This window comes from Carassius auratus, chromosome 35 (genome assembly GCF_003368295.1).
Source record: "Carassius auratus strain Wakin chromosome 35, ASM336829v1, whole genome shotgun sequence".
Taxonomy (NCBI): domain Eukaryota; kingdom Metazoa; phylum Chordata; class Actinopteri; order Cypriniformes; family Cyprinidae; genus Carassius; species Carassius auratus.
Window position 1 is genome coordinate 6,528,169 of NC_039277.1, and position 27,253 is coordinate 6,555,421.

Here is a 27,253-nt window from a genome sequence, read left to right on the forward strand (position 1 = left end):
TTGATAATTGAAGAATAAAACAAACATGTTTATATTATGTCTCTTCTTTTAGGAGGAGGCCAGTTTTGATGTCAGTAGTCACTCTGATCACCTGGTATGTCGCAAATCACGATATCAATCTATGCTGTAGCACTGAGCTTATAATCACCAAAAAAAAAAAAAAACAATTAACAATTAATTAATACAATAAAAATGTTTACAGTCAATTTTATGAACAAAATTTTAAATAATTGAAATAAAGCTTACTTATTAAATAGTCTTTACATAAACAGAAGAATGTTTTACATTTTACATAACATTTTATCTAGCAGTTAATGGCATCATCATTCAAGGATATAAACAATGGCATAAAATTTATTTGATTTATTTGAAATGATCAAACTAGGTTTCAAAGAATGTTATCTTTGCTAAATGTCCAGACATTTGTTAAATTTAATGTCACATCATTTGATTTTAATCAGTGTGGCCTTTCATCTCTTGTTAAACAGAAATGTACCCATGAACCCATTTTCTTGAGTAAATCTTTTACTTCAGTAATGTTAAATTATCAGGATAAAATCAAACAGTTTCTGATTAACCATATAAGGTTACAAGAAAACCATAATATTAAATCTAGATCTATCTATGTCTATCTGTCTGTCTGTCTATGCCAAAGCAAAGATTATTGTAACAATTTCTGAAGTTCCTGCAAGTAGATATTTTATACATTATATATACCAGTGTGATCACTACCTGACAGAAATAGAGATTCCAAATCATTACTGGAAGGTGATTAGGTATTCTGGATAAGCCTGTACATCATTGAAGATCACAAACATGGTTGGATTGCTCTTGTTGTCAGTCACACTGTTATAGAGATCAGCACTATTGGACCTCTTCGCAGGGGGAACAAGAAGGCCTTTTTTTCCTTGAGTGAAATCACCAATGAGCACCCTGGCAAGGTACATGTGTTTATGTCCATTGGCATCAGGTGCAGAGTAGCCTTGTGCGGAATAATTGGGGTCTACAGCAAAATATGAACCATTCCCATACATGGCTCCTAAAACAGAACAAGAGCAATAGACTATTAATTTAAATGACAAATGGATACAAAAGCAAAGAAAGTTTATAATGAATTTTACTGATACCATGCATGCCAGCGAAGCTGCGATTGAAACCGTGACTGTTGATGTGATCTGTCTTATCAGCTGCAGTGCCATGGAAGAGATATTTTTCATTGTTTTTGTGCTTGTTTTTGCCCTCCATTTCTTCCTTTTTGATCATAAAATTTCTCCAAAGTGCACTGTTCTGGACCCTTTCAATCTAAAGACAAATAAACATCAGCAAAAGAGTCTTAGACCACTGTAATAAATTTAGACACCAGAATTTTTTTAAATTATAATTAAATACACATTACTCATCCCCCTCAGTTTTGTCTTACTGAAATGATGTTGTTACTGGATAGTCCGGTGCTTGTGAACTCCTTCTCCACTTCTGCATATTCATTTGAGCCTGCTCTGAGTTTTACAAGAACAACTGCCTGTCCTTTCATGTCCTCCCAGTGTGAAGGCAAAGCGCTTTGAGCTGCATCTGTGAAAAAAAAATATGACACCAATCTAATCTTTGCATTCTAATTTATGTTTTCTACAGACAAACAGTCATCTTTTTCCAGCTAATTAATAACTTTTCTGTTTTTTTATTACTAAAATTATCTTACCTTCCCGATCTACTCTGTTAAGTTCAATCATCAGTTTCCCTCTTATGGCCACTTTTCGAACTAAATCAGCATCATATTCATCATTATTAATCTTGATTCTCACTGAAGGCCAATTGTTCTGATAGGCCTGTTCCAAGTCTAAATTGGTTAACATATCAAAGGTTTTGAGGCTGTCTCCATTCTCCTGATATTGCCACTCAACCACACTGCTAATTATAAATGCTTCACGCCTTCGGTTTTCATTTCTTTCCACCTTTCTGATCATGTCCCGAATACGACTTTCTGCAGTATGAACGTCTCTTGTCAGGCCCTCCAGTGTGATGACAGAGTCTTGGCCTTTCTTCTCAAGCTGGACACTGACAGTGAGCTCCCTCTGCATGGCATTCAGTGTTTCTGCATCCTTCCTGGTGAAATGAGCAATGGCTGGATCATGGATTGGGATGGTCACATGCTCACGTAATATCAAACTGTTGATCATGTCCTTTGCTTCTCTCAGGTCCTCTGGTGTGTCTCCACACAGCTGAAACACAGCCGGCTCAATTTCTTCACCAACCATCACAAACTCTTCATTTGCAGGAGAGTCTGAACTTCCAGAAAAGAAGAAGTCTACAGATTTATTAGAAAGAAAAGAAGGATCAGTTGTTGTTTATTAAACTTATCTACAAAAATAGCATTTATATTTCTTTACTGACCTTTAATTTTGGTAAACACACTTTTATCCCCTTCTACTTTCTCACCAGATCTTCTAACCATGCTTTGGTGAAAGTCTGCCACCATGTTTGTCTGGAATATAAGAAACTTCACAAGCCTTACATGCGCCGGTTTCTTTTTCTTTACAAAATCGACCACTGCATCAACCATTGCATTTGCAACATCAGCTGGATTTGCACCTCCCTGACCTAAAGGGTTAGAGACATATTTACCCCCAAAAAAGTACATAAATAAATTCAACAATATATTGCAACCACTGTGTGCAGAAAAGTAAGAAGCAAAACATCTTACCAGTGCCAAGAGCTGGGAAGGCAACAGAAGTAATCTGGCGTGACTCACATAACATCAGAACAGACAAAACAACATCCTTAATTTCAGATGGTCTATTGTGTCCAGTAACGTGGATGATGTTTCCACATGGAAGCTGCCCGGCTGAGGTCACAATCTCTGTTTGCTGTATATTTGATGATCCCACTATTGGAAAAACATGTTTATCAATAGCATCTTACGTTTAATATATCTCCATTTCAGTATAAATTAGAAGAAATTGCTAATTTGAGATTATGCAAACCAATTTGTGAACATTCTTGTTCAACTTGTACTCCAGCAGCATCTAAAATGGCCTTGGATACTCCTAGATTACAAATAAAAATAGCAGTTACATTGTAATTTACTTTGAATGTTAAATTAATTTTAAATGAAACCAAAATAAGTAACTGTGTGTGTGAAGTTGGATTAACCTGCTTTCAGAGAAAATGTGTGATTTGAGGAGTTGACAATGGCATCAGTTTTTTCTTTAGTTATATCTCCAGATGAAACCTCCAGAGTCACTTGACCCAGCTGCATAGTGTGCACCCCAAGATAGGGAGAGGAGACTTTGCCAATGACCTCTACAGATAAGAAAATAATATGTTCATAATGAAGTTCATAAGAAAAATATGTGTGATGGACATCAGATGACATCAAAGTGTTACCAGAGGTCTGAGCTGATTTGGCAAAAAGATTCATTTTAGGCATGACATGTCGATGTGCTCCTTTTGTGACGGGACCATGAATCCCATGTCTAAAGACGCTGGTAAAGCACTAATAGATAAAGCACAGAAATATACAAGTTAACATTAACACAAGCAACAATGGTAGATTATTTAATCGGTTTTATCTACATTTATTCCGCTCACCTCTACACTCTCCTTGTCAGAAGGGTGAACAATCACAATTACCTCTTGAAGGTTTTTGAAATTACATTTCTGGACTTCTGTCAGCATGATTCTGGCCACCAGATCTTTAGGAAAGCTAAGATTCCCAGTCCCGATAGCTGGGAAGGAAATTGAAGCCATTCCCTGTGTTTCTGCAGTTCTCAGGCAATCTTTAATCACCTGAATGAGTACCTTTTAAGTTTTAAATAAATATATCTATTAAAATCTTTAAATTGCCATCTAAATAAGAAGAGGTTACAAATGAAGCATACATGCGTATGGAAATGCATGTCTGTAATGCTAAAAAAAGAAAATAAAAAATAACAAAAACATTTTATTAAACGGAAATCAAGGATACGTTTGATTGAGGTCAATAACATGTGTGACTCACCATTTCTGCTGAGTCTTTTCCACCATTCCAAATTGGGCAAACTACATGGAAGACTTTGGAACATTTCAGTTTATAACCATCTGTGATGACCATATCACCATAATTCACATTGTTTGAGCGAGCAGATGTGTTGATTTCTGACTGGAGCTGATAACCAGCAGTCTGAAGGAGTGCCTTGGAGACGGCACCTTTACTGAGGTCCAAGTCCACCGATATAGTGTTTACAATGACGTCGGACTGCAGGAAAAAACAAATTATACACTTAAAGGGAGAGGGTTTTTTCTTCTCTCTATCATGTATAATATCTTAAGGATTTTTGCTTTTCAGGTAGATATTTATTTTTGTTTAAGGATTTTTTTTATCTTTTTACTGGCATGAAGTGAAAAAAATAAATAAAACATAAACACATAAACAAAACACAATAAAAACTATCTTAATGTTTCCATGAGTAACAATTAATCTTATATCCACTTACATGTGCTTCCTGGATGTTCCCTTTACTCAGAATGATTTTAAGTCCATCTTGTGTAGTTTTGGTCTCAAGAACACGTAACCCTTCAGATTTATCTGATCTGTCACCATAGCTAGAGGTTTCTCTTCTCCAGTGTGCTTTGTCTTCAAAATCTCTATTACCATGGGGTTTGGCAGCTTCAAACTCTTGTTTTTTTTTGCCATAGTTTCCCTGAACATTTTCAGAATAGCCTTGTCCATAATTACTATACCCATGTGGTTTGGTTTGATGAGGGAAAGTCATTTTGGGGTTATAAGCTGCAAACTCCTTTTTGACAGCTTGAGTCATGGCATTCACAGTGTTGACATTATTGTCAACCAAGTGAATTTCAGTTAATGTGCTACTGGAGCCTCTGTGGTTGTGATCTTCAATGTACTCATGCACCTCCTTGGCAATTGATTCAGTGCAAAGCTCGAGAGGACAACTAAATACCCCTGAGCTAATAACTGGAATTGCAATGGAGGAGCAGTTTCTGGTTGTTGCCTGATTCAAACTCTCCCTCACAGCACGTCTCAGGCATTGAACAGTAGTAGGTCTGTCTGAATAACTGAAACGAGGTCCAACAGCGTGCACTACATATTTACAGGGAAGACGACCAGCAGCAGTGATGATGGCATCTCCAGGCATCAGAGGTCCATTTGCTTTTGTGTGTTGGTCACAGATTTGCTGCAGACTTGGTCCAGCAGCTTGGAGAAGTGCTAAAGCTAAACCACCGATGTGTTTCAGATCTTCATTAGCAGCATTGACCACAGCATCAACATGGAGCTTGCAAATGTTTGCCTTCCTGACAGTTACAGTTACACCACTTGGCATTTGAACCTCACAAGATACCTGGTCAATATCTCCAAAACTACCTTCAGTACATTTATCTTCCTCCTCTTTCAACATGTCATCTTCCTGAAGAACCACAACAAATCTTTTATCCTTCAACAGCATTGAAAACATCATTTTGCCCTGTTCCATGAAGTACTTCTTTGCTCCTGCCTTTTTAATGATCATTGTGTCTGTGTAGAGAGCATCTGCCAACCTTTCAAATAGAGTCAAAGCTGGCTGGACAAATGTACGCATTCCAGACAGTTTGATCCAGGGTCTCTTTGGATTAAAACTCACTTTCACCTCATCAGACTTAATAAAATGCTGCCAGTCTTGTGATTTTCTGTTTTTTATGAATTCAACCGCGGCATGTGATTTGACACGAACAGTTTCTTCAATTCTAGTGTGTTTCTCAATGAATCGTCCTAAGTCCTGACTGACCTCCATCACTGGTTCTCTGAATCCAGTCACCATCACTTTGTCTCTCTGTTTAGATAAATGTATAATCACAGATGTCTTTTTGGAAGTACTAAATGATTCTTGCAAATGTTTCTTGAGATCCAGCCACTCTGGCAACTGAAGGACACCCTGATCTTCTACAGTGAGGCCTTTGGATGTAAGAACTGTATTTATCCTCTTCTCTGCGTCAACAAGTGCTCTTTCTGTGCTCCCAATCACAACAACATCTCCATGTTCGATTGTGTAAACAGCAGTTATTCCATGAGAAATTAAGAGATCTGTGGACATTTCATCACAATCCACTGATCTCAGAAACTCCATGATTGTATGGTCAATCTGTAAGGGCTTCTGTTTCATATTTGTTTTCTTCTCAAGGGCCCAAATCTTGAACAAGAGAATTTCATTATGAAGACCTGTTAAATTTAATCTTTTCATTTTTGTGTTGTAGTCAATATGCAGCTGTGGAGAAATAGCTGTAGCACTGTTCAGGCCATCTCGTTCAAGTAGAGAGTACATGGCAGGAGAAATCTCCAAATATTCAGTCACACTCTTCTGTTCTCTCTCTATTTGATTTGTTCCTCTCTCTAAAATTTTCTCCATGATAGGTTTCAGTCCAGTTATCTCATGGGTCATTCCTGCCAGTGTCAGCACCCCTTTAGAGGCATCCAAATATGTAAAAACCTGCTCTTTCACTACTTCCTTAACATCACTTTCCACTTTAGACCACAAGGCGTGTGACACCGGCCACTCAGATGTTGTGTAGTTGGAGATGATTTTCTTGAAGACATCAATTGCATTCTTATTCCAGTCATCAATGTGTCTTCTGGTAAGTCCTTTCTGTTTCAGTAATGCTGGATCAGGACTGAGAAAAACTTCAGGTTTGTCCATGTTTATCTGGCAGAAGTGTGGGCTCATCTGGTCTATAATTGAAGAAATCTGGCCTTTCTTGAGGATGAATTCCCTGATGGCAGGATGTACACTGACTGTAATGGGTTCAGGCAGCTTCAAATGTGGTCTTGTGCCACCATACAAGACAGTCTCAAGTGATTTGAAGTAGGGATATATCTTGACTGGAACTTCACAGATAATATTCTCTTGCTTCAAAACTCTCTCTTTTGCTGAAAAGATTTAAACATGTAGGCATAGTGAATCAATACATTGAGTTTTACTTAGTTGAAGAAGTTTTACTAATGCTGGGTACACACCAAAATATTTTTTACATCTTATAAGATTTTCAAAATTAGATATATGCATATGATAAAACATCCTAGATTTAACCGTTCTGCTCCTATAGTGTGAGGTGTGCCATGATGTGACAAAGACAGCACACCACACCACACACAAACAGATTTTCAACCAGAGTCTCGACTGTGAACACAGGAAATCTCACAAAATCTCGCGAGACTTAAGCATGACGGACACATGACCACACATCAGGATTTCGGATCGTAAATATTAAACATGTTTAATATTTATGATTCGCGATTGGGGTGGCTCCAAAGTTCTTCCGATCAGGTTCGGACACTCTTAACACACCTCACACCAAGGGAAAATCTGATGAGATAATCTGTAGAACCATCAAGATAATCGGAACATAGCTAGGATTATCGGAAGGGGCGAAATCTGCCCCAAATCAGCCCGATAATCTTCTGGTGTGTACCCAGCATTAGTCTCGTCCAGGGATGCCCAAACTCAGTCCTGGAGGGAAAAAAACTGTGTCCTGGATAGTTTAGCTACAACCCCAATTAGACAAACCTGAACCAATCAAGCTTACTAGTCATACTAAAAACTTCCAGGCAGGTGTGTTGAGGCAATTTGGAGCTAAATCTTTCCAGGTCACCAGCCCTCCAGGACTGAGTTTGTGCACCCCTGGTCTAGTCTTAACTGTAACAGTTTCCACCGCGTTTCCATCTTCCTGCCGGGTTTCCACCGAAATTGCCCGGATTAATTGTACCAGGAACTTTTTTTCCCAGGAACTATTTTCCCCCCAAACCTTTTGCTTTCTGTGTTTCCACCGCGGTCTAAAGTACCGGGAAGATTAGGCCAATAGTCTGGTGACATAGGCCTGTGCGCGTTTCTCAATACAAAGTACACTGATTTTGGACTTGCATCCTCAGTACTTCGGACTATGAGCATTCGACTCATAAGTGTGATGTCCGCGACATCACACTTTCGGTAATTCTGCAAAACAGCAGCGTACTTGATAACATCAGTCAGCTCACCTTGGCTGCTGCAATTTTCCTCACTGTATATTTACAATAAAACAAAATAGGATATCAAATATCACTGCCTCCTTTCGTTTTCATTTGAACATAATAATAGCCACAGAAATGTACTTAGTTCAGGGAAATGTGTATACATACAGCCATTACAATGAAACGAAATATATCAATTGCCTTTTTTATTTTTATTTTAACATATAGATAAATTGAATACAGACCAAAGATTACCTGTTAGATTTACCCAAAACTAATTATATTTTATGCTTAACCACTAAAGAGACATCAGAGCCAGAGGCACAGATCAGAAGGACTACCCAAGGTGAGGCTGCTCTCGGCGGATAGATGAGCACTGAGCTCCCGCTGATCATGTGGAGCTCAAGTCTCCGAAATCGGTGAAACACATTTTTAAATAGGCGCTGTCTTTATTAATAGACCACAGATTTGAGTTTTAAACAATTACATTCTCGCCTGAAATACTTTTAAAATAACATTTCATGACACAATAACAGTAATATTTTCAAAATGATGCGGTGGAAATGAAGCTATAATCAGCGATTGCTCATGTATTTACCTTCTTCTTCATCAAAGATAATAATGGCTGCTTGTTCTGATGGAATTGTGATAACTTCCTCTATTGGACCGCCCCATTTCTCAAAATACAGTTCCAGCAGCATCTTATTGTTGTTTGCCTCAGCTGGAATATTCTCCACTCGCACACTTGTGCTTCTCTCCAGTGCACGGGCCCTCAGATTATTCTTCTTGAACCTGTCATATGTCCCACTGTCCTCAAGAAACTTTTCTGCAGCTGTTAGATAAAAAAAAATAATAATAATATATATATATTTGTAATTAAATTTTACTAAAAGTGCCAGACACATATGCAAGCTAAACATTGGAGTTATAATGTCATAAAACAAATAATTATTATTTTTGTATATATAAACTCAAATATTTTTCCCAGTCCAAAAAGACCATCATGTAAAACTCAAGTGTTATGTTATCAAAGTAAAACTAAATTAATAATACAAATAAAAAAATCTTGACTAAGTAAAATATGTTCAAATTATGATTAAAATGTAAATGTAGGGTCTATAAGAGAACTTACCACTTGGATTTTTAAAGGTCACAACTGCTTTTCTTATTTCTGGTATTAATTCTATGCTAAAGTCATTTTCAGAAAGACTGCTGATTTTCTCCACCAATAGAGTTAAAAGATCATGTTTAATATCATCTGGAAGGTTTTCCAGGACCACAGCACTTGACTCTGTAGGCTTCTTCACATCCACATCAGTCTGCTGGGCACTTTGATCTTTAAGCAAAAAATAAATAAATTAACACATATTTATGAAGTTTCAATATATATATATATATATATATATATATATATATATATAAGTTTCAATATATATATATATATGTTTGTGTGTGTGTGTGTGTGTGTAAAGTCAGCTAGTAGTATCAACTACTGTTAAGAAAACAAATACTTCTTTTGTTTCAATTCTCTTTTTGTTCATCTTTTTGTTTAAAAAACTATACATAACTGTTATATTTACCATTAAAAAGTAATGTAAATTAGTACATCCTCAATAACATTACAATAACTTAACCAATAAATATCACATGCCTGTAAGCAGCCAGAGACCAAAGTTCAGAAGATGTACTTACTTGGTTCCTGATATCCACATGCCTGCTCTGTCTAAAATCACACAAACATAAAGCATTTACAATTATATAAATGGAGAACTATAAAGTATATGTTAGTTAATTGGTCTCTCTACAACAGACTTATATATGGAAACAGCCGTCTTAGAGAAACTCTAAAATGTAAATATTTCTCAACAATAAAACTGATTTAATATTCTATTATGATAGACCATTCTGTTCATATATATATATATATATATATATATATATATATATATATATATATATTTATATAATGACTTGACACAATCTAAAGGGTCTAAATTACAGAGCCACTCATCTGAGGTTTCGTTGTAAAAGCATTCTGGTCCTAATTCTGCATTTTTTTAATAAGTCTACTCACTTGTTGTCCAGCACTGTCTGCCTGTTCCTCTGCATCGCTGGGTATGTACAATTTCAGCTTGATTTGTTGATTGTCAATGGTAATAATGTGTTCTGCCTTTGAGAGCACGCCATCTCGAACTTAAACACAAACAATTGGACTTAGATCGCAATACTTTAAAACAAAGAACAGCACAAAACAACAATATAAAACACATAAATAACAAATCATTACTGTGTTTGCATTACAATTAGGTTTAGGGTTGTGGTATGTAAACGTTCATTAACCATCATTTTACAGGTAGCATTTTTCGTTGTCGAATTGTAGGCTACCGTTTAAATTAGTGATGGCCGATTCGTGAACGAATCGTTCAATTTAACCGGTTCTTCTTAGTGAACCGGTTGAACCAGTTCACCAAATCAAACTGAATCGTTTGAAATAGTTCACGTCTCCAATAAGCATTAATCCACAAATTACTTAAACTTTTTTTTTTTTTTTTTTTTTTTTTTTATTTATCAGGGACAATGCAGCGCACATTGTTACATACAAAATTTTAATAGACAAATCCATAACAAAATGTGTAAATGTGTTGCATAAAAGGTTTCTAGCCAATAGGCTAATTTGCAACCCCAGTCCCTGGTCAGGCCTTTCTGAAAACATAAAAAACTACGTAGTGTAAACTACACAATCATGCAACAAATACCTTATAAACATTAACATTAACATTTTACACAATCCCGACCACATTGCACTACACAACACAACACAACACATCATATCCAGCACAGACAATACATTGCAACAAAAAATGAGTCAATGTCCACATATTTGATTTTCTTTCAGCCAGTGTTTCACCTTTCTATTAAATGTTTTCAGGTTGGTCTCTGTTTTTATTTCCGTTGGTAAATAATTCCAAAAATGGGTACCTATCACTGAAAAACTTGAGTGGCCAAAAGTGGTTTTGCGCCCCTCTGCTATGCAGTTGCCACCCGCTGCTCTCCTAGTGGCAACTGCATAGCAGTTTATTTTTGTCACAAAAGGACAGAGTACGGCTGGAGCTTGATTATATATACATTTAAAAATCAGCTTAAGAAAAGAGAACTTAATAAAACTCTCAAAATTTAAAAGCTTGTATTTCTGTACAATCAAACAGTGATGCCACATAATTGGTTTCTGATCCATTATTTTCAGTGCTTGTTTGTATAATGACATGATGGGTTTGACTGTTGTCTGGGAGGCTTGGCCCCATACAGTAACACAAGAAGATAAATGAGAAAGTATCATAGCATGAAAAAACAGCAAAGCTGCTTTGACAGGTATATGATGCCTAATCATTCTAAAACAGTTTAGGTTTGTCCGAACAGTCTTACAGAGTTTGTTAATGTGTGTATTGAATTTGAGTTGGGGATCCAGAATAATACCTAAAAATTTTAATTCCTCAACTTCCTCTATGGCTTCTTGATCTATTTTAATTGTACATTTAATTTTTCCTCTAATTGAGAAGCACATAGATACCGTCTTTTTGAAGTTAAACGTCAGATGATTTTCTTTAAGCCACTGGGATATACCCTCCATTTCCTTAGTGAGGGTCTCTGCTACTATAGCTGGTGTCCTAGCTGAAGCATAAATTACTGTATCGTCAGCATACATTTGGCAGTTGGCTGACTGACAGCATGTAGGTAAGTCGTTTATATATAGACTAAAGAGCAGAGGCCCCAAAATGGAGCCCTGTGGAATACCCATCGTGGATTGTAATGATGTTGAGAGTTCTGTGTTTATTTTAACACGTTGCTCTCTATGCTCCAAATATGATGCAAACCAGCCGATAGCATGTTCAGAGAAGTTGAAGGTTGTAAGTTTATTCAAGAGTATGTTGTGGTTCAAGGTGTCAAAGGCCTTTTTTAGGTCTATAAACACTGCTCCCACAACATTACCCTTGTCCAATTTACTCTTAATGTTCTCGGTAAGGTAGCAATTAGCCATTTCTGTAGAATACCCTGCTCTGAATCCAAACTGTTTAGAATTGATAAGTTTGTTACCTTCAAGATGTTCTACTAACTGTTCTATGATAATTTTCTCTAAAATTTTGGAGAAAGCCGGCAGTATAGAGATTGGCCTATAGTTGCTTGCTTGATTCTTTGCGCCAGCCTTGAAAATCGGTGTAATAATGGCTTGTTTCCAACTTTGTGGGAATTTGCCCACTCTGATGGAAAGGTTTACAAGGTGGGTTACAGGTTTAATTAAAGCAGAGCAGTGAGTTGTAATAAAGGCAGTGTCCAACCCAAATACATCCTTTGCCTTAGATTTTTTTTTTAATTTATTCATAATTGTATGTACTTTTTCCTGACTAACCTCTTTAATTTGAAAAAGATCTGATTGGTCAGACTTTGTAGTCTGTGATAGGGTTGCTGGTTCAAAAGTCTTAGCAAGCTCCTCAACAGACTGAATAAAAAAATTATTAAGTTCATTTGCAATAGCTGAATTGTTAGTGCTGATAACTCCATTCACTTCCAACTCAGCTATTGTTTTTTGTTGACTAGGCTTAAGTTTAGTAAGGCTATTGAGGTTCTTCCAAAGGGATGCACTATTTCCTTCCGAATCCTCAAACAATTGCATAAAATAGGCTGTCATTGCTTTACGCAATTCTCTAACTACTGCATTTCTCAATCCTTTAAAGATGAGAAAATCTGTATTTGTTTTGGAGAGCAGCGCTTTTTTCAATGCATAGTCTCTCTTTTTCATTAGCTGACGAATGTCATTATTCAGCCATGGTAAGGAGGCTTTTCGTTGCGTGCCTTTGAATGTCTTACTATATTTCCCAATCAGATTTGTGAGGTTTTTCATCAGAGAGTTACAACAATTTTCTAAACATTTGATTGTAAAACATTATTCCAATCTAAATGATCTAAATCATTTTTAACTTGTGTCAACTTAGTTTTGGGGATACCCAGGTTCCCTTGTTTACTTTCGTTCGTAAATTTGGGTAAACGCTGTTTAGTGAGTTTCCGTACAACCATGGTCATATTGTGATCAGAGAGCCCTGTTAGTAAATTATAAGTTCTAATGATTCTCTGTGGTCTGTTAGTAACTATCAGATCGATCATAGTTTTACTCGCTTGTGTGATCCTTGTTGGACCTTTAATCATCTGATGAAGACTGTGCTTTGACAACGGTCTCTTTAATTTTTTTCTATGGCTTTTCTCTAGCCAGTTAATATTAAAATCACCAAGAAAAACAGATTCAGTGCGAGTATTTACATATTTAAAAATTTTGTCTAAGTTCTCATAAAAAGAAACATATGATGGTGGATTATACAGCACTATAAAATTCATCTTAGGGGATAATACAACATTTAAAGCCAAACATTCTAATGGTGTGTCCAGTTTGATTTGATTACATCTCAGAGTGTCTCTAACATAGAATAGTACCTTGCGTGATTTACGGTCTGAAAAAATCTAAATTCCTCTTTGCTTCCTTACTGATTGGATGCGGTCACCGTATGGAGTTCCTGTTACCTCGGGGAAGACATCCGTCCGTCCGGAGGTCAGCCGCTGCACTGTTAACTTTTTTAACGTGACTGACACTCCCTCTGAGTCAGAATAAACCAATATCCCGGAGTAATTAATTTACTCAAACAGTACACTGACTGAACTGCTGTGAAGACCGAACTGAAGATGAACACCGAGCTGAGCCAGATAATGAACGAACACGCCCACTGCTGGAGCAGTTCTCGTTCTCGAGTCAGGAACCGGTTGCTTCGGTTTTCGGATCACCAGTACACTCAACCGAGAATCGTTTCTGTCGGAAGCGTCCGATTTGAGAACCGATGAACTGATGATACTGCGCATGGGTGTAATTTTTTTTTAAGTATTTTGTTAAACATCGGAAAGTGTGATAAAATAACTATATATATATATATATATATATATATATATATATATATATATATATATATATATGTGTGTGTGTGTGTGTGTGTATATATATATATATATATATATATATATATATATATATGTATATATATATATATTTTTTTTAGATGAATGTTTCCAATCCGTATATTGTATATAATGCATAGACCAAATGGGTTTTCAGGGAAGTTGGACAATAATTAAGACTCTAAAGACTTTTATGTTTAATAGGAATAAGGGATGATTTATGAAATATCTGTACTGTATATATAGTTAATGATGACACATTCACAAATTGAGTTTGTAGTAAACAGAACATGAACACGAGTAAAGCAGCTGATGATACTGAACTGCAGCACATGCCAGTTAGAGCGATTCTTGTTCTCGAGTCAAGAACCGGTTGCATTGGTTTTCGGATCATCAGTACACTGAACCGAAAACCATTTCTTTTGGACACGTCCGATTCTAAAACCGATGAGCTGATTATACTGTGCATGTGCGATTCAGCGTGAAGCCAACTGACTCACAGCATGTCTGAACCGAAGTGATTCTATTGGTGATTGATTCTGATTCTGTGCTAATGTTATGAGCGCGGGTAATCCGAGGGCTTGGATGAAGGGCAATCTGGCGAAACGTAAATTCATTAAATGACAAATACATCGCAATGGATTATGTTTAGTAAGTGGATCATGGTTTCTGCGCTGATGACACCTAATTTATTTACTTTATATCTTCAAGACTTGAATCCTCATAAGCACATTATTGCTGTTACTGTATTTGGGTGTTGTTGCAAAACTCAAATGTAAACTTTTCATGATTATGAAGTTTTTAACTGACTAAAGTTATGATTACTGACTTTATATATTTGAATGTTTTACAGACGTGACACCATTACGTCATCGCCAATGACGTCATTACGTCGAGTGTAAAAGGACCGCTGAACCGTTTTTTTTCAACCGGTTTATTGAATCGAACCGTCCGAAAGAACCGGTTCGCGGAAAAGAATCGAACTTCCCATCACTAGTTTTAATGGGAGGTGGCAAAATATGACAGCGTAGCACCAATCAACAGAACAGCACGTCACTCACAGGATAACACTAGCAGGATAATGTTGTCCCCATGTGTGTTCAGAGATTAGAATTTAAAGTTTACAAAAAGTGTCTCATATATTAGCACCACGAACAGGATTAGCCCCACCTAAATTTACAGCCGCTACTGGTGTGTTCACATAGCTTATGTCATCATCATCGTGTCATCTCATAACGATGAAGCTACTATTTTTAAAATCTCTAAATATAAAATGATTATGTAAAGTTTTAAGGTTAATTTTTTACTTTGTTCAACTTTCCCACTGGCCCGCTTGCCTCAGGTTAACAGGCCATATTTGAACGTTAAAATCCACGGATTATATAACTTTGTGAGAGTTTGTATTTGAAGCCGAAATTACCTTAAGTGTCTGGAAAGCTAGATAACAAACCCCGTTTAACTATCAACATGCTTTTGTGTTCAGCACTTACTGACAGACGATTTGAACAGAATCGTAGCAGAGTTGCTCTTGTCATCATATTGCACGACGCAGTCCCCTCCTTGAGATTTCTTCTTACTCTGGAAGTAAATCTGAAGTTTATTTTTCACACTTTTTGCGAGTTCAGGCCCCCAGTCTCCCTCTACAATGATGGGATATTCGTCCATCGTGATCCTTCTGGTCGACTAGGAAAGACTTGCTAGTCATGGGTTTATAAATTTGATCACGCCCTCAGTTTCACTTTCGTTTCTGCGTCAGTTATCATGAAACTGAGAGTGTGGTCTGTTTTTAACGCAGGGACTCGCAGTGCGATTATTTATTGACGAATAACATGAAAAAAAAAATAATAACCACACTAGTTACAACTTTTATATTTGACGATTAAACAAATATAAATAGTTGCTGTATTCTAGTTGGAAACTGTAGCCTATCTACAAGTCGGGCATTTGTTGAAACGTCACTAAGGATGGGCGTAGTGATTTACACACCTATTTTAACTATATGTAAACAAAAATATAACCTAATAAGATGCAATATTCCATATTGAATGTTAAAATGTGTTTAAATGTAAACATCAATGATGCAGTACGTATATCCAACACTGCAAGTCAAGTAATTTTTTTATTTATAGAGCATAACTTTAACACAACTATCGTTGATCCAAAGTGCATTAAAAAGGTTACTTTAGAAGTAACAGATCAAAAATTAAAATGAAAAATGCAATATATATATATATATATATAGACACACACAAAAACATACATCAAAAGTACTGTACACAGCATCACTCAAATGCAAGGGTGTAAAAATTAGTCTTTAAGTTTTATTTAAAAACACAGACTGATGGAGAGGCCCTGATAGTAAAGGGTAAACTGTTCCAGTGTTTAGGGGCAGCAACGGCGAAAAGCTGTCACTTTCAGATTTACAGCGAGAACGAGGCACAGATCAAATAAGCTGGTTACAAGATATGGCTGGATATGATCACAGATATAATCCAACTGGGGCTGACTTTTGCAATGCCTTGTATACAAAAAGAAGGATCTTAAAATCATCACCTATTGAATCAAGTTACAATAGTCGAGCCTGGAAGAGATTAGTGCATGGATGACAATTTTAAGATCTTTTCGAAAAAGAAAATTACAAACGTGTTTGCATGCTTGTAAATGGTAGTAATAGATTGAAATAGCCCCCTGCACTATATGAAATATTTATATTAAAGTCTACTTTTCTTTTTTTTTTCAAATCAGATTATTTATATTTTCTAAATTGTAATGCAATAATAAACAAATAATAATAATAAAATGTTAATGGCACTGGTTTAGGCATATCTGGTTTAAAGGACGTACTGTAGTAAATAATTCACATTTTTATTCACCAATCACTATTTACTGAAGTCCTTTGTTAGATCTATGGTTACATAATTGTATGTATAATTTCATGAACCCCATAAACAAATCCCCAAATACTCAAAACACTCTTTTCCTTGTTAGGAAACACTTCAGTATCTTAAAAAAAAATAAAATAAAAAAATAACTGCTGATTAGTTATAGATTAAATATATGAATTACAGTATAAGATTAAAACAGCTATAGTGAGTGTCAGGAACCAGCCCTGTTTTCAGAATTGTATGTACTGTAGACTTTCTCAGGATCACTTTAATGTTTTTAAAGATTTTTCTTTTCTTTTGGAAATATATGAGCAGGTTGCTAGAGTCTATACTGTAATAGTTACTGTAATTCCTGCCAGTAATTATTACATATACATTATATACTTAAACATTATGTGTTAACCTTCACAGAAACAACATAACACAGAAACAAAAACACTATAGCTGACAAAAATGTATCTCATAATTATTACAGGAAACTGATCAGGTGATTAGGTATTGGCTAAATTGGTCATGTTGTTAGTCACACTGTCAACTTTTCATAGGCCGAACAAGATTTCACTCCTTGATTTAAATTGACAACCTCACTGGAAAGGTACATGCATTTATATCCGTTAACGTCAGGTTTTATGTGGCTTTGGGCTGAGTAACTCAGGTCCACTACAAAATCTATACTATTCCCATAGAAGGCTCCTAAAAACAGTTCACACTGAATTTGACTGATACATTCCAGCAAAGCTGTGATTGAAGTCATGACTGTTGATCTGACTGGTGCTTTCCGTTGTTTTTGTAAATGTGTTTTGATCATATACTTTTTCCAAAGTGTGCTGTTCTGTTCTTTCAATCAAATGGCAAGAATACATTTTAGTTTAGTTAATGGAAAATAGATTTAAGCTTCTGCAGACAACAAAATGGATACTTTTAATTACTTGAGGAAGTGATTTTTGTACATGATGCCATTCTTATCCATGTCTTAATTATAAAATAAATTAATTTTACAATTCTACTCTGTTCAGTGAAATCATCAGTTGCCCTCTTGTGGCCACTTTGAGATCTAAATCAGCATCATATTCATCATTATTTATCTTTATTCTCACTGAAGGCTGTCTCTTCTGAAAGGCCTGTTCCAGCTCATAATTAGTAAATATATCAAAGTTTTCGATGCTGTGTCCAATCTCCTGATATTCCCACCTTATCACTCTGCTAATTATAAATGCCTCACTTCTTCGGTTTTGGTTCTTTTCTACTTTGTGGATCATGTCTCGAATACGACTGTCTGCAGTGTGAACGTCTCTTGTCAGGCCCTCCAGTGTGATGACAGAGTCTTGGCCTTTCTTCTCAAGCTGGACACTGACTGTGAGCTCCCTCTGCATGGCATTCAGTGTTTCTGCATCCTTCCTGGTGAAATGAGCAATGGCTGGATCATGGATTGGGATGGTCACATGCTCCCGTAATATCAAACTGTTGATCATGTCCTTGGCTTCACTCAGGTCCTGTGGTGTCTCTCCACACAGTTGAAACACAACTGGCTCAATTTCCTCCCCTACCATTACAGACTCTTCCTTTGTGAGAGATTCTGAACTTTCTTCTTTTTTCCAGGAACATGTTTGATTGGGGGGGAAAAAATGGACGGGATTATAATGCTTTTTTTTATTATTCTTTATCGATCTTTACAAAGAAAAGAAAAGAGAATTATTGTTTATATATTTCTTTACTGACCTTTAATTTTGGTAAACTCACTTTTATCCCCTTCTACTTTCTCACCAGATCTTCTGACCATGCTTTGGTGGAAGTCTGCCACCATGTTCGACTGGAACATAAGAAACTTCACAAATTTTACATGCGCTGGTTTCTTTTTCTGTTCAAATTCAACAACGGCATCAACCATTGCATCTGCAACATCAGCTGGATTTGCACCTCCCTGACCTAAAGGGTTAGAGACAAAGGAAAACAATAGTGAATAATTCACACAACATGTAAGTAAACACATTTACTGAAATTTTTTGAATTATTCGCTATTAATCGCAAATTAATATTGTCATAATTTCACATTGAATCTCAAAATTCATGTACAAACAATAAAGATTTTAATTTAAGTGAACTTAAAACAATCTACACATAAATTTTATAGGCCTATGCTTAAATTATAAATGGAATGTAGATTAATCTTCATTAAACCTACAAAAGTATATCAGCAAGCAGAGCACTGAGTAATATCTCTTTTTCTTTTGTTCTTTGATTTACATCAGTGACTGACTGCAGGAGGTTTCACTTTAAAAGCAGTGTTGTCTCTTTATAACCTGAAGCACATGACTGATACATCCCAGTTATTTAAGGTCATTTAGGACTTTTTGACTCATTTAATTTACAAGGTCACTCGCAAAAAAACATTTTTACATAATTTAGTGTGTTTTTGTTAGTTGAAGAAAAAAAAAAAAAAAGTCTCACTGCACTACCAGCATTCTGTCTGAAGCAGCGTTCTGTGCGTCTGATCCCTGTGCTCACACAGAGCAGCACAGAAATAGTGCACCAGTACGGAATTAAAGAGGTCATGAATTGAGAATTCAAACTTCCCTTGATCTTTTGACATATAAGAGGTCATTGTACTATAAAAACATTGTGTAAGTTTCAGAACTCAAAACTTTCTCTATAGTCTAAAAACATCATATACTGAAGCCAATCTGCCAAAACGAGAGCCTGTGGGATTAGCCACTCTATGAAGTAATAGAGCAGGTAAACTCTGCCTCTGCAGAAGATGATCAATGCCTGCTTCTCTGATTCGCACACATAGTGCAAATAACGAGAGAGACGAACGCAGGTCTACATAGAAAACAAACGATAAAGATGCTTGAAAGATAACAAGATGCTGTGCAGTGCCAAATTGTGGACAAACAAAGTCTTTGCGTAACCTTCCATTAGATCCCAACAGTAGAAAGAGTGGATTAGCTTTATTTTATAATGAAGTTCTATACAACATCAGTAAAAGGTTGGTCGTTTGTTCACTTCATTTCACCATGCATTTGCCAACAAACAAGGTACAATTCAATGGCAGATTTTCTGAAAAACTGAAATTAAAAGACGATTCTGCGCCGACTATATTGGATCCAACGTAATGTTGCACCACATGAGTGTGAGTAACTATTTTCATAACGTGATTGTCTGTTATTACATATCGTTTGATATGAACTGACTATTTATGCATTTTTTTGAATCTAAATCACAGCATTGAACTAATTAATTAAACTTAAATTTTAGTTTAATGCATTAAACTACAATAAATAAATAAATGCATTCATTTTGACATTGCTACTTTTAATTAATTACACAATAAGTAACTAAATATAAATCACTGAAATTACGTAATAACACAAGATCACACAAAGTGAATAAAAACCAGAGGCTACAAGTCTTACCAGTGCCAAGAGCTGGGAAGGCAACAGAAGTAATCTGGCGTGACTCACATAACATCAGAACAGACAAAACAACATCCTTAATGTCAGATGGACTTTTGTGTCCAGTAACGTGGATGATGTTTCCACATGGAAGCTGCCCGGCTGAGGTCACAATCTCTGTTTGCTGTATATTTGATGATCCCACTATTGAAACATGTACACCACGTTCACCAAAGCATCTAAAATTCATTAGATCTCTCTTGAATTATATGCCAAATTTAATGTATTAAAAAAGTAATGTTCATCAACAAGAAGAAATAATCATTTTAAATGAATACAAACCAATCTTTGAACATTCTTGTTCCACTTGTACTCCAGCAGCATCTAAAATGGACTTGGATACTCCTAGATTACAAAGAGAAATTGTATAATTCTCTTTGAATGTGAAAAAAAGTTAAATGATTCACAAAAAAACAGGTAAACAGTGGGTTTAACGCTGGATTAACCTGCTTTCAGAGAAAATGTGTGATTTGAGGAGTTGACAATGGCATCAGTTTTTTCTTTAGTTATGTCTCCAGATGAAACCTCCAGAGTCACTTGACCCAGCTGCATAGTGTGCACCCCGAGAGAGGGAGAGGAGACTTTGCCAACAAGCTCTAAAGAAAAACAAAGATTTATTAAAAATCTCAACCTTGTCACTACCCTAAATATATCCTAAGACAATTTGATATTTTTGTTAAAAGAATAAATATATCTAAAGAAAATTTGTAAAAAATAAATAAATGTGATGGACATCAGATAAAAAAATAAAAAAAATAAAAAGTTACCAGATTTCTGAGCTGATTTGCTAGAAATATTAGGCAGGGCATACTGATGTGGTTCTTTTGTAATGGGACCCTGAATCCCATGTCTAACGATTCTGGTAAAGCACTAATAGGTAAAGCACAGAAACATACAAGATAACATTAACACAAGTTTATAGTTTAAACAATAAACGTAGATATACAGGTCATACTGAGTTTTTATGGTTTTTGAATCAAGTTCTCACCTCTATACTCTCCTTGTCAGAAGGATGCACAATCACAGTTACCTTTCGAAGGTTTGTAGGCTTAAATTTCTGGACTTCTGTCAGCATGATTCTGGCTACTAGATCTTTGGGAAAGCCAAGATTCCCAGTTCCGATAGCTGGGAAGACGACTGAAGCCTTTCTCAAGCTTTCTGCTTTAATCAGGCAATCTCTAATGATCTGAGCCAGTACCTTTTAAAATGTAAATAAATATATTTATTTTAATCTTTAAATAAAGTACCATTTAAATAAATAAATGAAGCCTACATATACTATAACATTTATTCCTAAAAACAGCCAGCTGTAACACAGTAAATGACAATTTGGTTAAAATGCAATTTAAAAAAAAAAATTTTCTCACCTTATCTTCTGAGTCTTGTCTCCAAAATGGGCAAACTACATGGAAGACATTTTGACATTTCAATCCATAACCATCTGTGATGAGCATTTCACCATAATTCACATTGTTTGAGCGAGCAGCTGTGTTGACTTCTGACTGGAGCTGATAACCAGCAGTCTGAAGGAGTGCTTTGGAGATGGCACCTTTACTAAGGTCCAAGTCCTCCGATATAGTGTTTATAATGATATTAGCCTGCAAGAGAATAAAATCAGACATTTCTTTTATAGGAATTGATCATCCTTTGATTATCATATTTCACTTATAATGGTATATAAGCTTTTTTCAGAGACTGTATCTTTAAAGCAACAGTTCAATAAAAAAGATACTTCTGTTATGGAATGGCTTGAGGGTGAGCAATTGACAGACTTTTGATTTTTGGATAAACTATCCCTTTAAGCATATTTCATATTACTGTATTTGTTTCTGCCATTACTATTATTCACTTACGTATGCATCCTGGATGTTCCCTTTGATCAGAATGAATTTTAGTCGTTCTTGTGTAGTTTTGGTCTCAAGAACACTTAAGCCTTCAGATTTATCTGGTCTTGATTTTGAATATGGTTGTCCTTCAAAGTATCCGTGGCTTTTGGGACCTTCAAACTGTTTGTTTTTTTGGATATAGTTTCCACGACCACGGCCACGACCACGGCCACGATACCCATGGAGTTTGGCTTTGTGAATGAAAGTTATTTTGGGGATATAAGCAGCAAACTCTTTACTGACAGCTTGAGTCATGGCATTCACAGTGTTGCCGTTATTGTCAACCAAGTGAATTTCAGTTAAGGTGCTATTAGAGGCTCTGTGGTTGTGATCTTCAATGTACTCATGCACCTCCTTTGCAATTGATCCAGTGCAAAGTTCAAGAGGACAGCCAAATATCCCTGAGCTAATAACTGGAATTGCAATGGAGGAGCAGTTTCTGGTTGTTGCCTGATTCAAACTCTCCCTCACAGCACGTCTCAGGCATTGAACAGTAGTAGGTCTGTCTGAATCACTGAAACGAGGTCCAACAGCGTGCACTACATATTTACAGGGAAGACGACCAGCAGCAGTGATGATGGCATCTCCAGGCATCAGTGGTCCATTTGCTTTTGTGTGTTGGTCACAGATTTGCTGCAGACTTGGTCCAGCAGCTTGGAGAAGTGCTAAAGCTAAACCACCGATGTGCTTCAGATCTTCATTAGCAGCATTGACCACAGCATCAACATGGAGCTTGCAAATGTTTGCCTTCCTGACAGTTACAGTTACACCACCTGGCATTCGAACCACACAAGATACCTGGTCAATATCTCCAAAACTTCCTTCAGTACATTTATCTTCCTCCTCTTTCAACATGTCATCTTCCTGAAGAACCACAACAAATCTTTTTTCCTTCAACAGCATTGAAAACATCATTTTGCCCTCCTCCATGAAGTACTTCTTTACTCCTGCCTTTTTAATGATCAGTGTGTCTGTGTAGAGATCATCTGCCAACCTTTCAAATAGAGTCAAAGCTGGCTGGACAAATGTACGCTTTCCAGACAGTTTGATCCAGGGTCTCTTTGGACCAAAACTCACTTTCACCTCATCAGACTTAATAAAATGCTGCCAGTCTTGTGATTTTCTGTTTTTTATGAATTCAACTGCTGCATGTGATTTGACACGAACAGTTTCTTCAATTCTAGTGTGTTTCTCAATGAATCGTCCTAAGTCCTGACTGACCTCCATCACCGGTTCTCTGAATCCTGTCACTATAACTTTGTCTCTCTTTTTAGAGAAGTTTATAAACACAGATCTCTTTTTGAAAGTACTGAATGAATTTTCCAGTTGTCTTTTGAGATCATGCCACTCTGGCATTTGAAGGACACGCTGATCTTCTACAGTGAGGCCTTTGGATGTAAGAACTGTATTTATCCTCTTCTCTGCCTCATTAAATGCTCTTTCTGTGCTCCCAATCACAACAACATCTCCATTTTCGATTGTGTAGACAGCAGTTATTCCATGAGATATGAAGAGATCTGTGGACATTTCATTACAATCCACTGATCTCAGGAACTCCATGATTGAACGATTAATCTGTAAGGACTTCTGTTTCATACTTACTTTCTTCTCAAGGACCCAATTTTTGATGGCAAGAGTTTCTGTATGAAGACCTGATAAAACTAATCTGTTCACTTTTTTGTTGTAGTCAATATGCAGATGTGGAGAAACAGGTGTAGCACTGTTCAGGCCATCTCGTTCAAGCAGAGAGTACATGGCAGGAGAAATTTCCATGTACTCTGTCACACTGTTCTTTTCTCTCTCCATTTGATTTGTTGCTCTCTCTAAGATTTTCTCCATGATGGGTTTCAATCCAATTACTTCATGGGTCATTCCTGCCAGTGTCAGCACCCCTTTAGAGGCATCCAAATATGTAAAAACCTGATCTTTCACTACTTTCCTAATATCACTTTCCACTTTAGACCACAAGGCGTGTGACACCAGCCACTCAGATGTTGTGTAGTTGGAGATGATTTTCTTGAAGACATCAATTGCATTCGTATTCCAGTCATCAATGTGTCTTCTGGTAAGTCCTTTCTGGTTCAGTAATGCTGGATCAGGACTGAGAAAAACTTTAGGTTTGTCCATGTTTATCTGGCAGAAGTGTGGGCTCATCTGTTCTTTAATAGAGGAAATCTGGCCTTTCTTGAGGATGAATTCCCTGATGGCAGGATGTACACTGACTGTAATGGGTTCAGGCAGCTTCAAATGTGGTCTTGTGCCACCGTATAAGACAGTATCAAGTGATTTGAAGTAGGGATATATCTTGACTGGAACTTCACAGATGTTATTCTGTCGCTTCAAAACTCTCTCTTTGGCTGAAAAACAATAAAAGTTAGAGGTGCAATGAATGAATACATTGGTGTTGAAAAAATTAGGCAAGTGTTAGCAAATCTGAAACTGTAATAGCAAAGGCTACCAACAATAGCACATGTATTTACCTTCTTCCTCCTTAAAGATAATAATGGCTGCTTGTTCTGATGCAATTTTGATAACTTCCTCTACTGGACCGCCCCATTTCTCAAAATACAGATCCAGCAGCATCTTATTGTTGTTTGCCTCAGCTGGAATATTCTCCACTCGCACACTTGTGCTTCTCTCCAGTGCACGGGCCCTCAGATTATTCTTCTTGAACCTGTCATGTGTCCTGCTGTCCTCAAGAAATGTTTCTGCAGCTGTAAGATTTTTTATTTTATTTTATTTATTTTTTATGTACCAGACAGATTTAATGAAACATGAAAAAACATTAAGTTGCCAAATTATAAAAAATTAAATTTCAATATACACAAACTCTTTCCCATGTTCAAATAAAAAGACCATCATGTAAAGTGTAATGTAATCAAGATTAAGCTAAACTAACTTTTAATTTGTAAAATGTTATAAAACATACAAATAAGAGTATATTTTACAGTAGAACTTACCAATAGGATTTTTAAAGGTCACAACTGCTTTTCTTAATTCTGGTATTAATTCTATGCTAAAGTCATTTTCAGAAAGACTGCTGATGTTCTCCACCAAAAGACTTAAAACATCTTGTTTAATATCATCTGGGAGGTTCTCCAAGACCACAGCACTTGACTCTGGAGGCTTCTTCACATCCACATCAGACTGAGAGGCACTTTGAGCTTTGGACATAATGAAAGTAACACATATTCTTCAAATCCCAATTCAAATTATTTGTTGCAAAGCCACCTAGGAGTGTAAGATACAGCTAACAACCAATTAAATAAATGTACCAATTAACTACATAACTGATATATTTACTGTTGAAAATCAATGTTAACAAGTACTTCCACAATATCATAATCAATAAAAGACTGCATGCATGTAATTAGCCAGAGACCAAAGATCAGAAATATTACTTACTTAGTTCCTGATATCCACACCCCTGGTCCGTCTGAAACCATACAAGCATAAATTATATACAATTATGTAAATGGAGAATTAGAGAAACAGGGTTAGTTAATTGGTCTCTCCAGCCATTATCAACAATTTGGAGAAATGACAACGATCCTCTTATAGAAACTATATATCTATGTCTTACCAACTGTAAAAATGAAAAACATAATTTTAACTACTTACTTGTTGTCCAGCACTGTCTGCCTGTTCCTCTGCATCGCTAGGTTTGTACACTTTCAACTTGATTTGTTGATTGTTAATGGTAATAAAGTGTTCTGCCTTTGAGAGCACGCCATCTCGAACTTAAACACAAACAATTGGACTTAGATCGCAATACTTTAAAACAAAGAACAGCACAAAACAACACAGTAAGTTATTTATAATTTCACGTGATTAGCAAGTGTTTAGAATTATGAATGTGTCACTCTTCCTGTAGGACGTCCCATATGTTCGGAAATGTTTATACATACTAAATGTATTGCTTTATTAATTATTTAGTTATTTAGTAATTATTGAGTCTGCGTGTGTCCTTTTTTTCTGATATATTAATACGTATTCACTTCTTTAAATGACAGTGGTGGCTAGAGTAAGTAGGCCTACGCTTTGTATTTTTTTTTACCTGAAATTTGCCACGAGACCATAGCTCGATTACACATAACTTAATAAAATATAAATTAATAAATAATTATATAAAAACGCGTTATTCTGTTTACATAATATTGTTTTGTGTCCAGCACTTACTGTCAGGCGATTTGAACAGAATCGTAGCAGAGTTGCTCTTGACGTCATATTTCACGGCGCAGTCGCCTCCCTCAGATTTCTTCTTACTCTGAAAGTAAATCTGAAGTTTATTTTTCACACTTTTAGCTTGTTCAGGATCCCAGTTTCCCTCTACTGTGATGGGATACGGATATTCGTCCGACTCCATCGTGATACTTCTGGTCAACAGGGAAATGCATTGAGTCCGTATAAAGTTGATCACGCCTCCTGCTTCTTCAGTTTCGTTTCTGCGTAAGAGCACGAAAACTATGTGTGTTGCAAATTTTCAGCACAGGGACGAGTGCGACCGTATAAACATTGACATTTAAACAGCTAATAAACGCAGCAGGCATATGGCACAAGAGTAGTTGACATTTTACCGATAAACTTTTACGTTTGACTGATAAACAATGATATAGTATGCTGCCTTCAAGTGAACCTAATAAATGGGAGAAAAAAAAAGAAAATGAAAAAAATACAACTTAAATACAAATGAAACAGTGGCTAACGTTAATCTGTCCTTTAGCGAAATTACGCAGCAGTAAATCACAGTTACTAAATCTCAGCGCTCGATCCCCAAACCAAACTCGGAATGCGAATGTTTAAAGCTGCACTGCCGCCAGATCATATGAGTAGCCTACCGCAATCTTCTGCCCCATTTCCCACACAGCGAGTGGAAATAATGATAATCACTCTGAATGGAAAGGTATATAAAAAAACAGCTTTTTGTGCTTTCATATAAAACTATCTACTCACACATAACTGGCCAGTCTCGTCCCACATCTATACATGGTATCAAAACGATGTTGCGTTACATGAAGCAATGTAAACTTTGTGTATTAAAGATCATCATGCCATTAATGGGCT

General features: G+C 36.3%; 1 protein-coding gene across 4 annotated transcripts; it reads right to left on the reverse strand.

The window, feature by feature from the left end:
* Positions 1–27,253, reverse strand: LOC113054191 (poly [ADP-ribose] polymerase 14-like). Of its 4 annotated transcripts, XM_026219551.1 has the most exons (18): positions 27,143–27,236; positions 26,369–26,634; positions 25,811–25,929; positions 25,595–25,625; positions 25,150–25,353; positions 24,670–24,903; positions 22,157–24,546; positions 21,671–21,901; positions 21,292–21,501; positions 21,071–21,173; positions 20,750–20,899; positions 2,979–3,041; positions 2,699–2,881; positions 2,389–2,595; positions 1,697–2,302; positions 1,421–1,569; positions 1,128–1,302; positions 1–1,039 (listed from the first exon to the last, which is right to left on the reverse strand). In XM_026219551.1, the coding sequence occupies exons 1-18, from the start codon at positions 27,175–27,177 to the stop codon at positions 759–761; spliced, it is 5,637 nt and encodes a 1,878-aa protein (XP_026075336.1). In that variant the 5' UTR covers positions 27,178–27,236; the 3' UTR covers positions 1–758. The 4 variants fall into 4 exon arrangements, with proteins under 4 accessions (XP_026075336.1, XP_026075337.1, XP_026075339.1 ...); XM_026219552.1 differs by lacking the exons at positions 20,750–20,899; positions 21,071–21,173; positions 21,292–21,501; ... (6 more) ...; positions 26,369–26,634; positions 27,143–27,236 and adding exons at positions 3,148–3,297; positions 3,382–3,490; positions 3,586–3,795; ... (5 more) ...; positions 10,047–10,165; positions 15,457–15,693 and having other exon boundaries at positions 670–1,039; XM_026219554.1 differs by lacking the exons at positions 1–1,039; positions 1,128–1,302; positions 1,421–1,569; ... (2 more) ...; positions 2,699–2,881; positions 2,979–3,041 and adding exons at positions 16,268–18,436; positions 18,571–18,777; positions 20,265–20,447; positions 20,586–20,648 and having other exon boundaries at positions 27,143–27,253.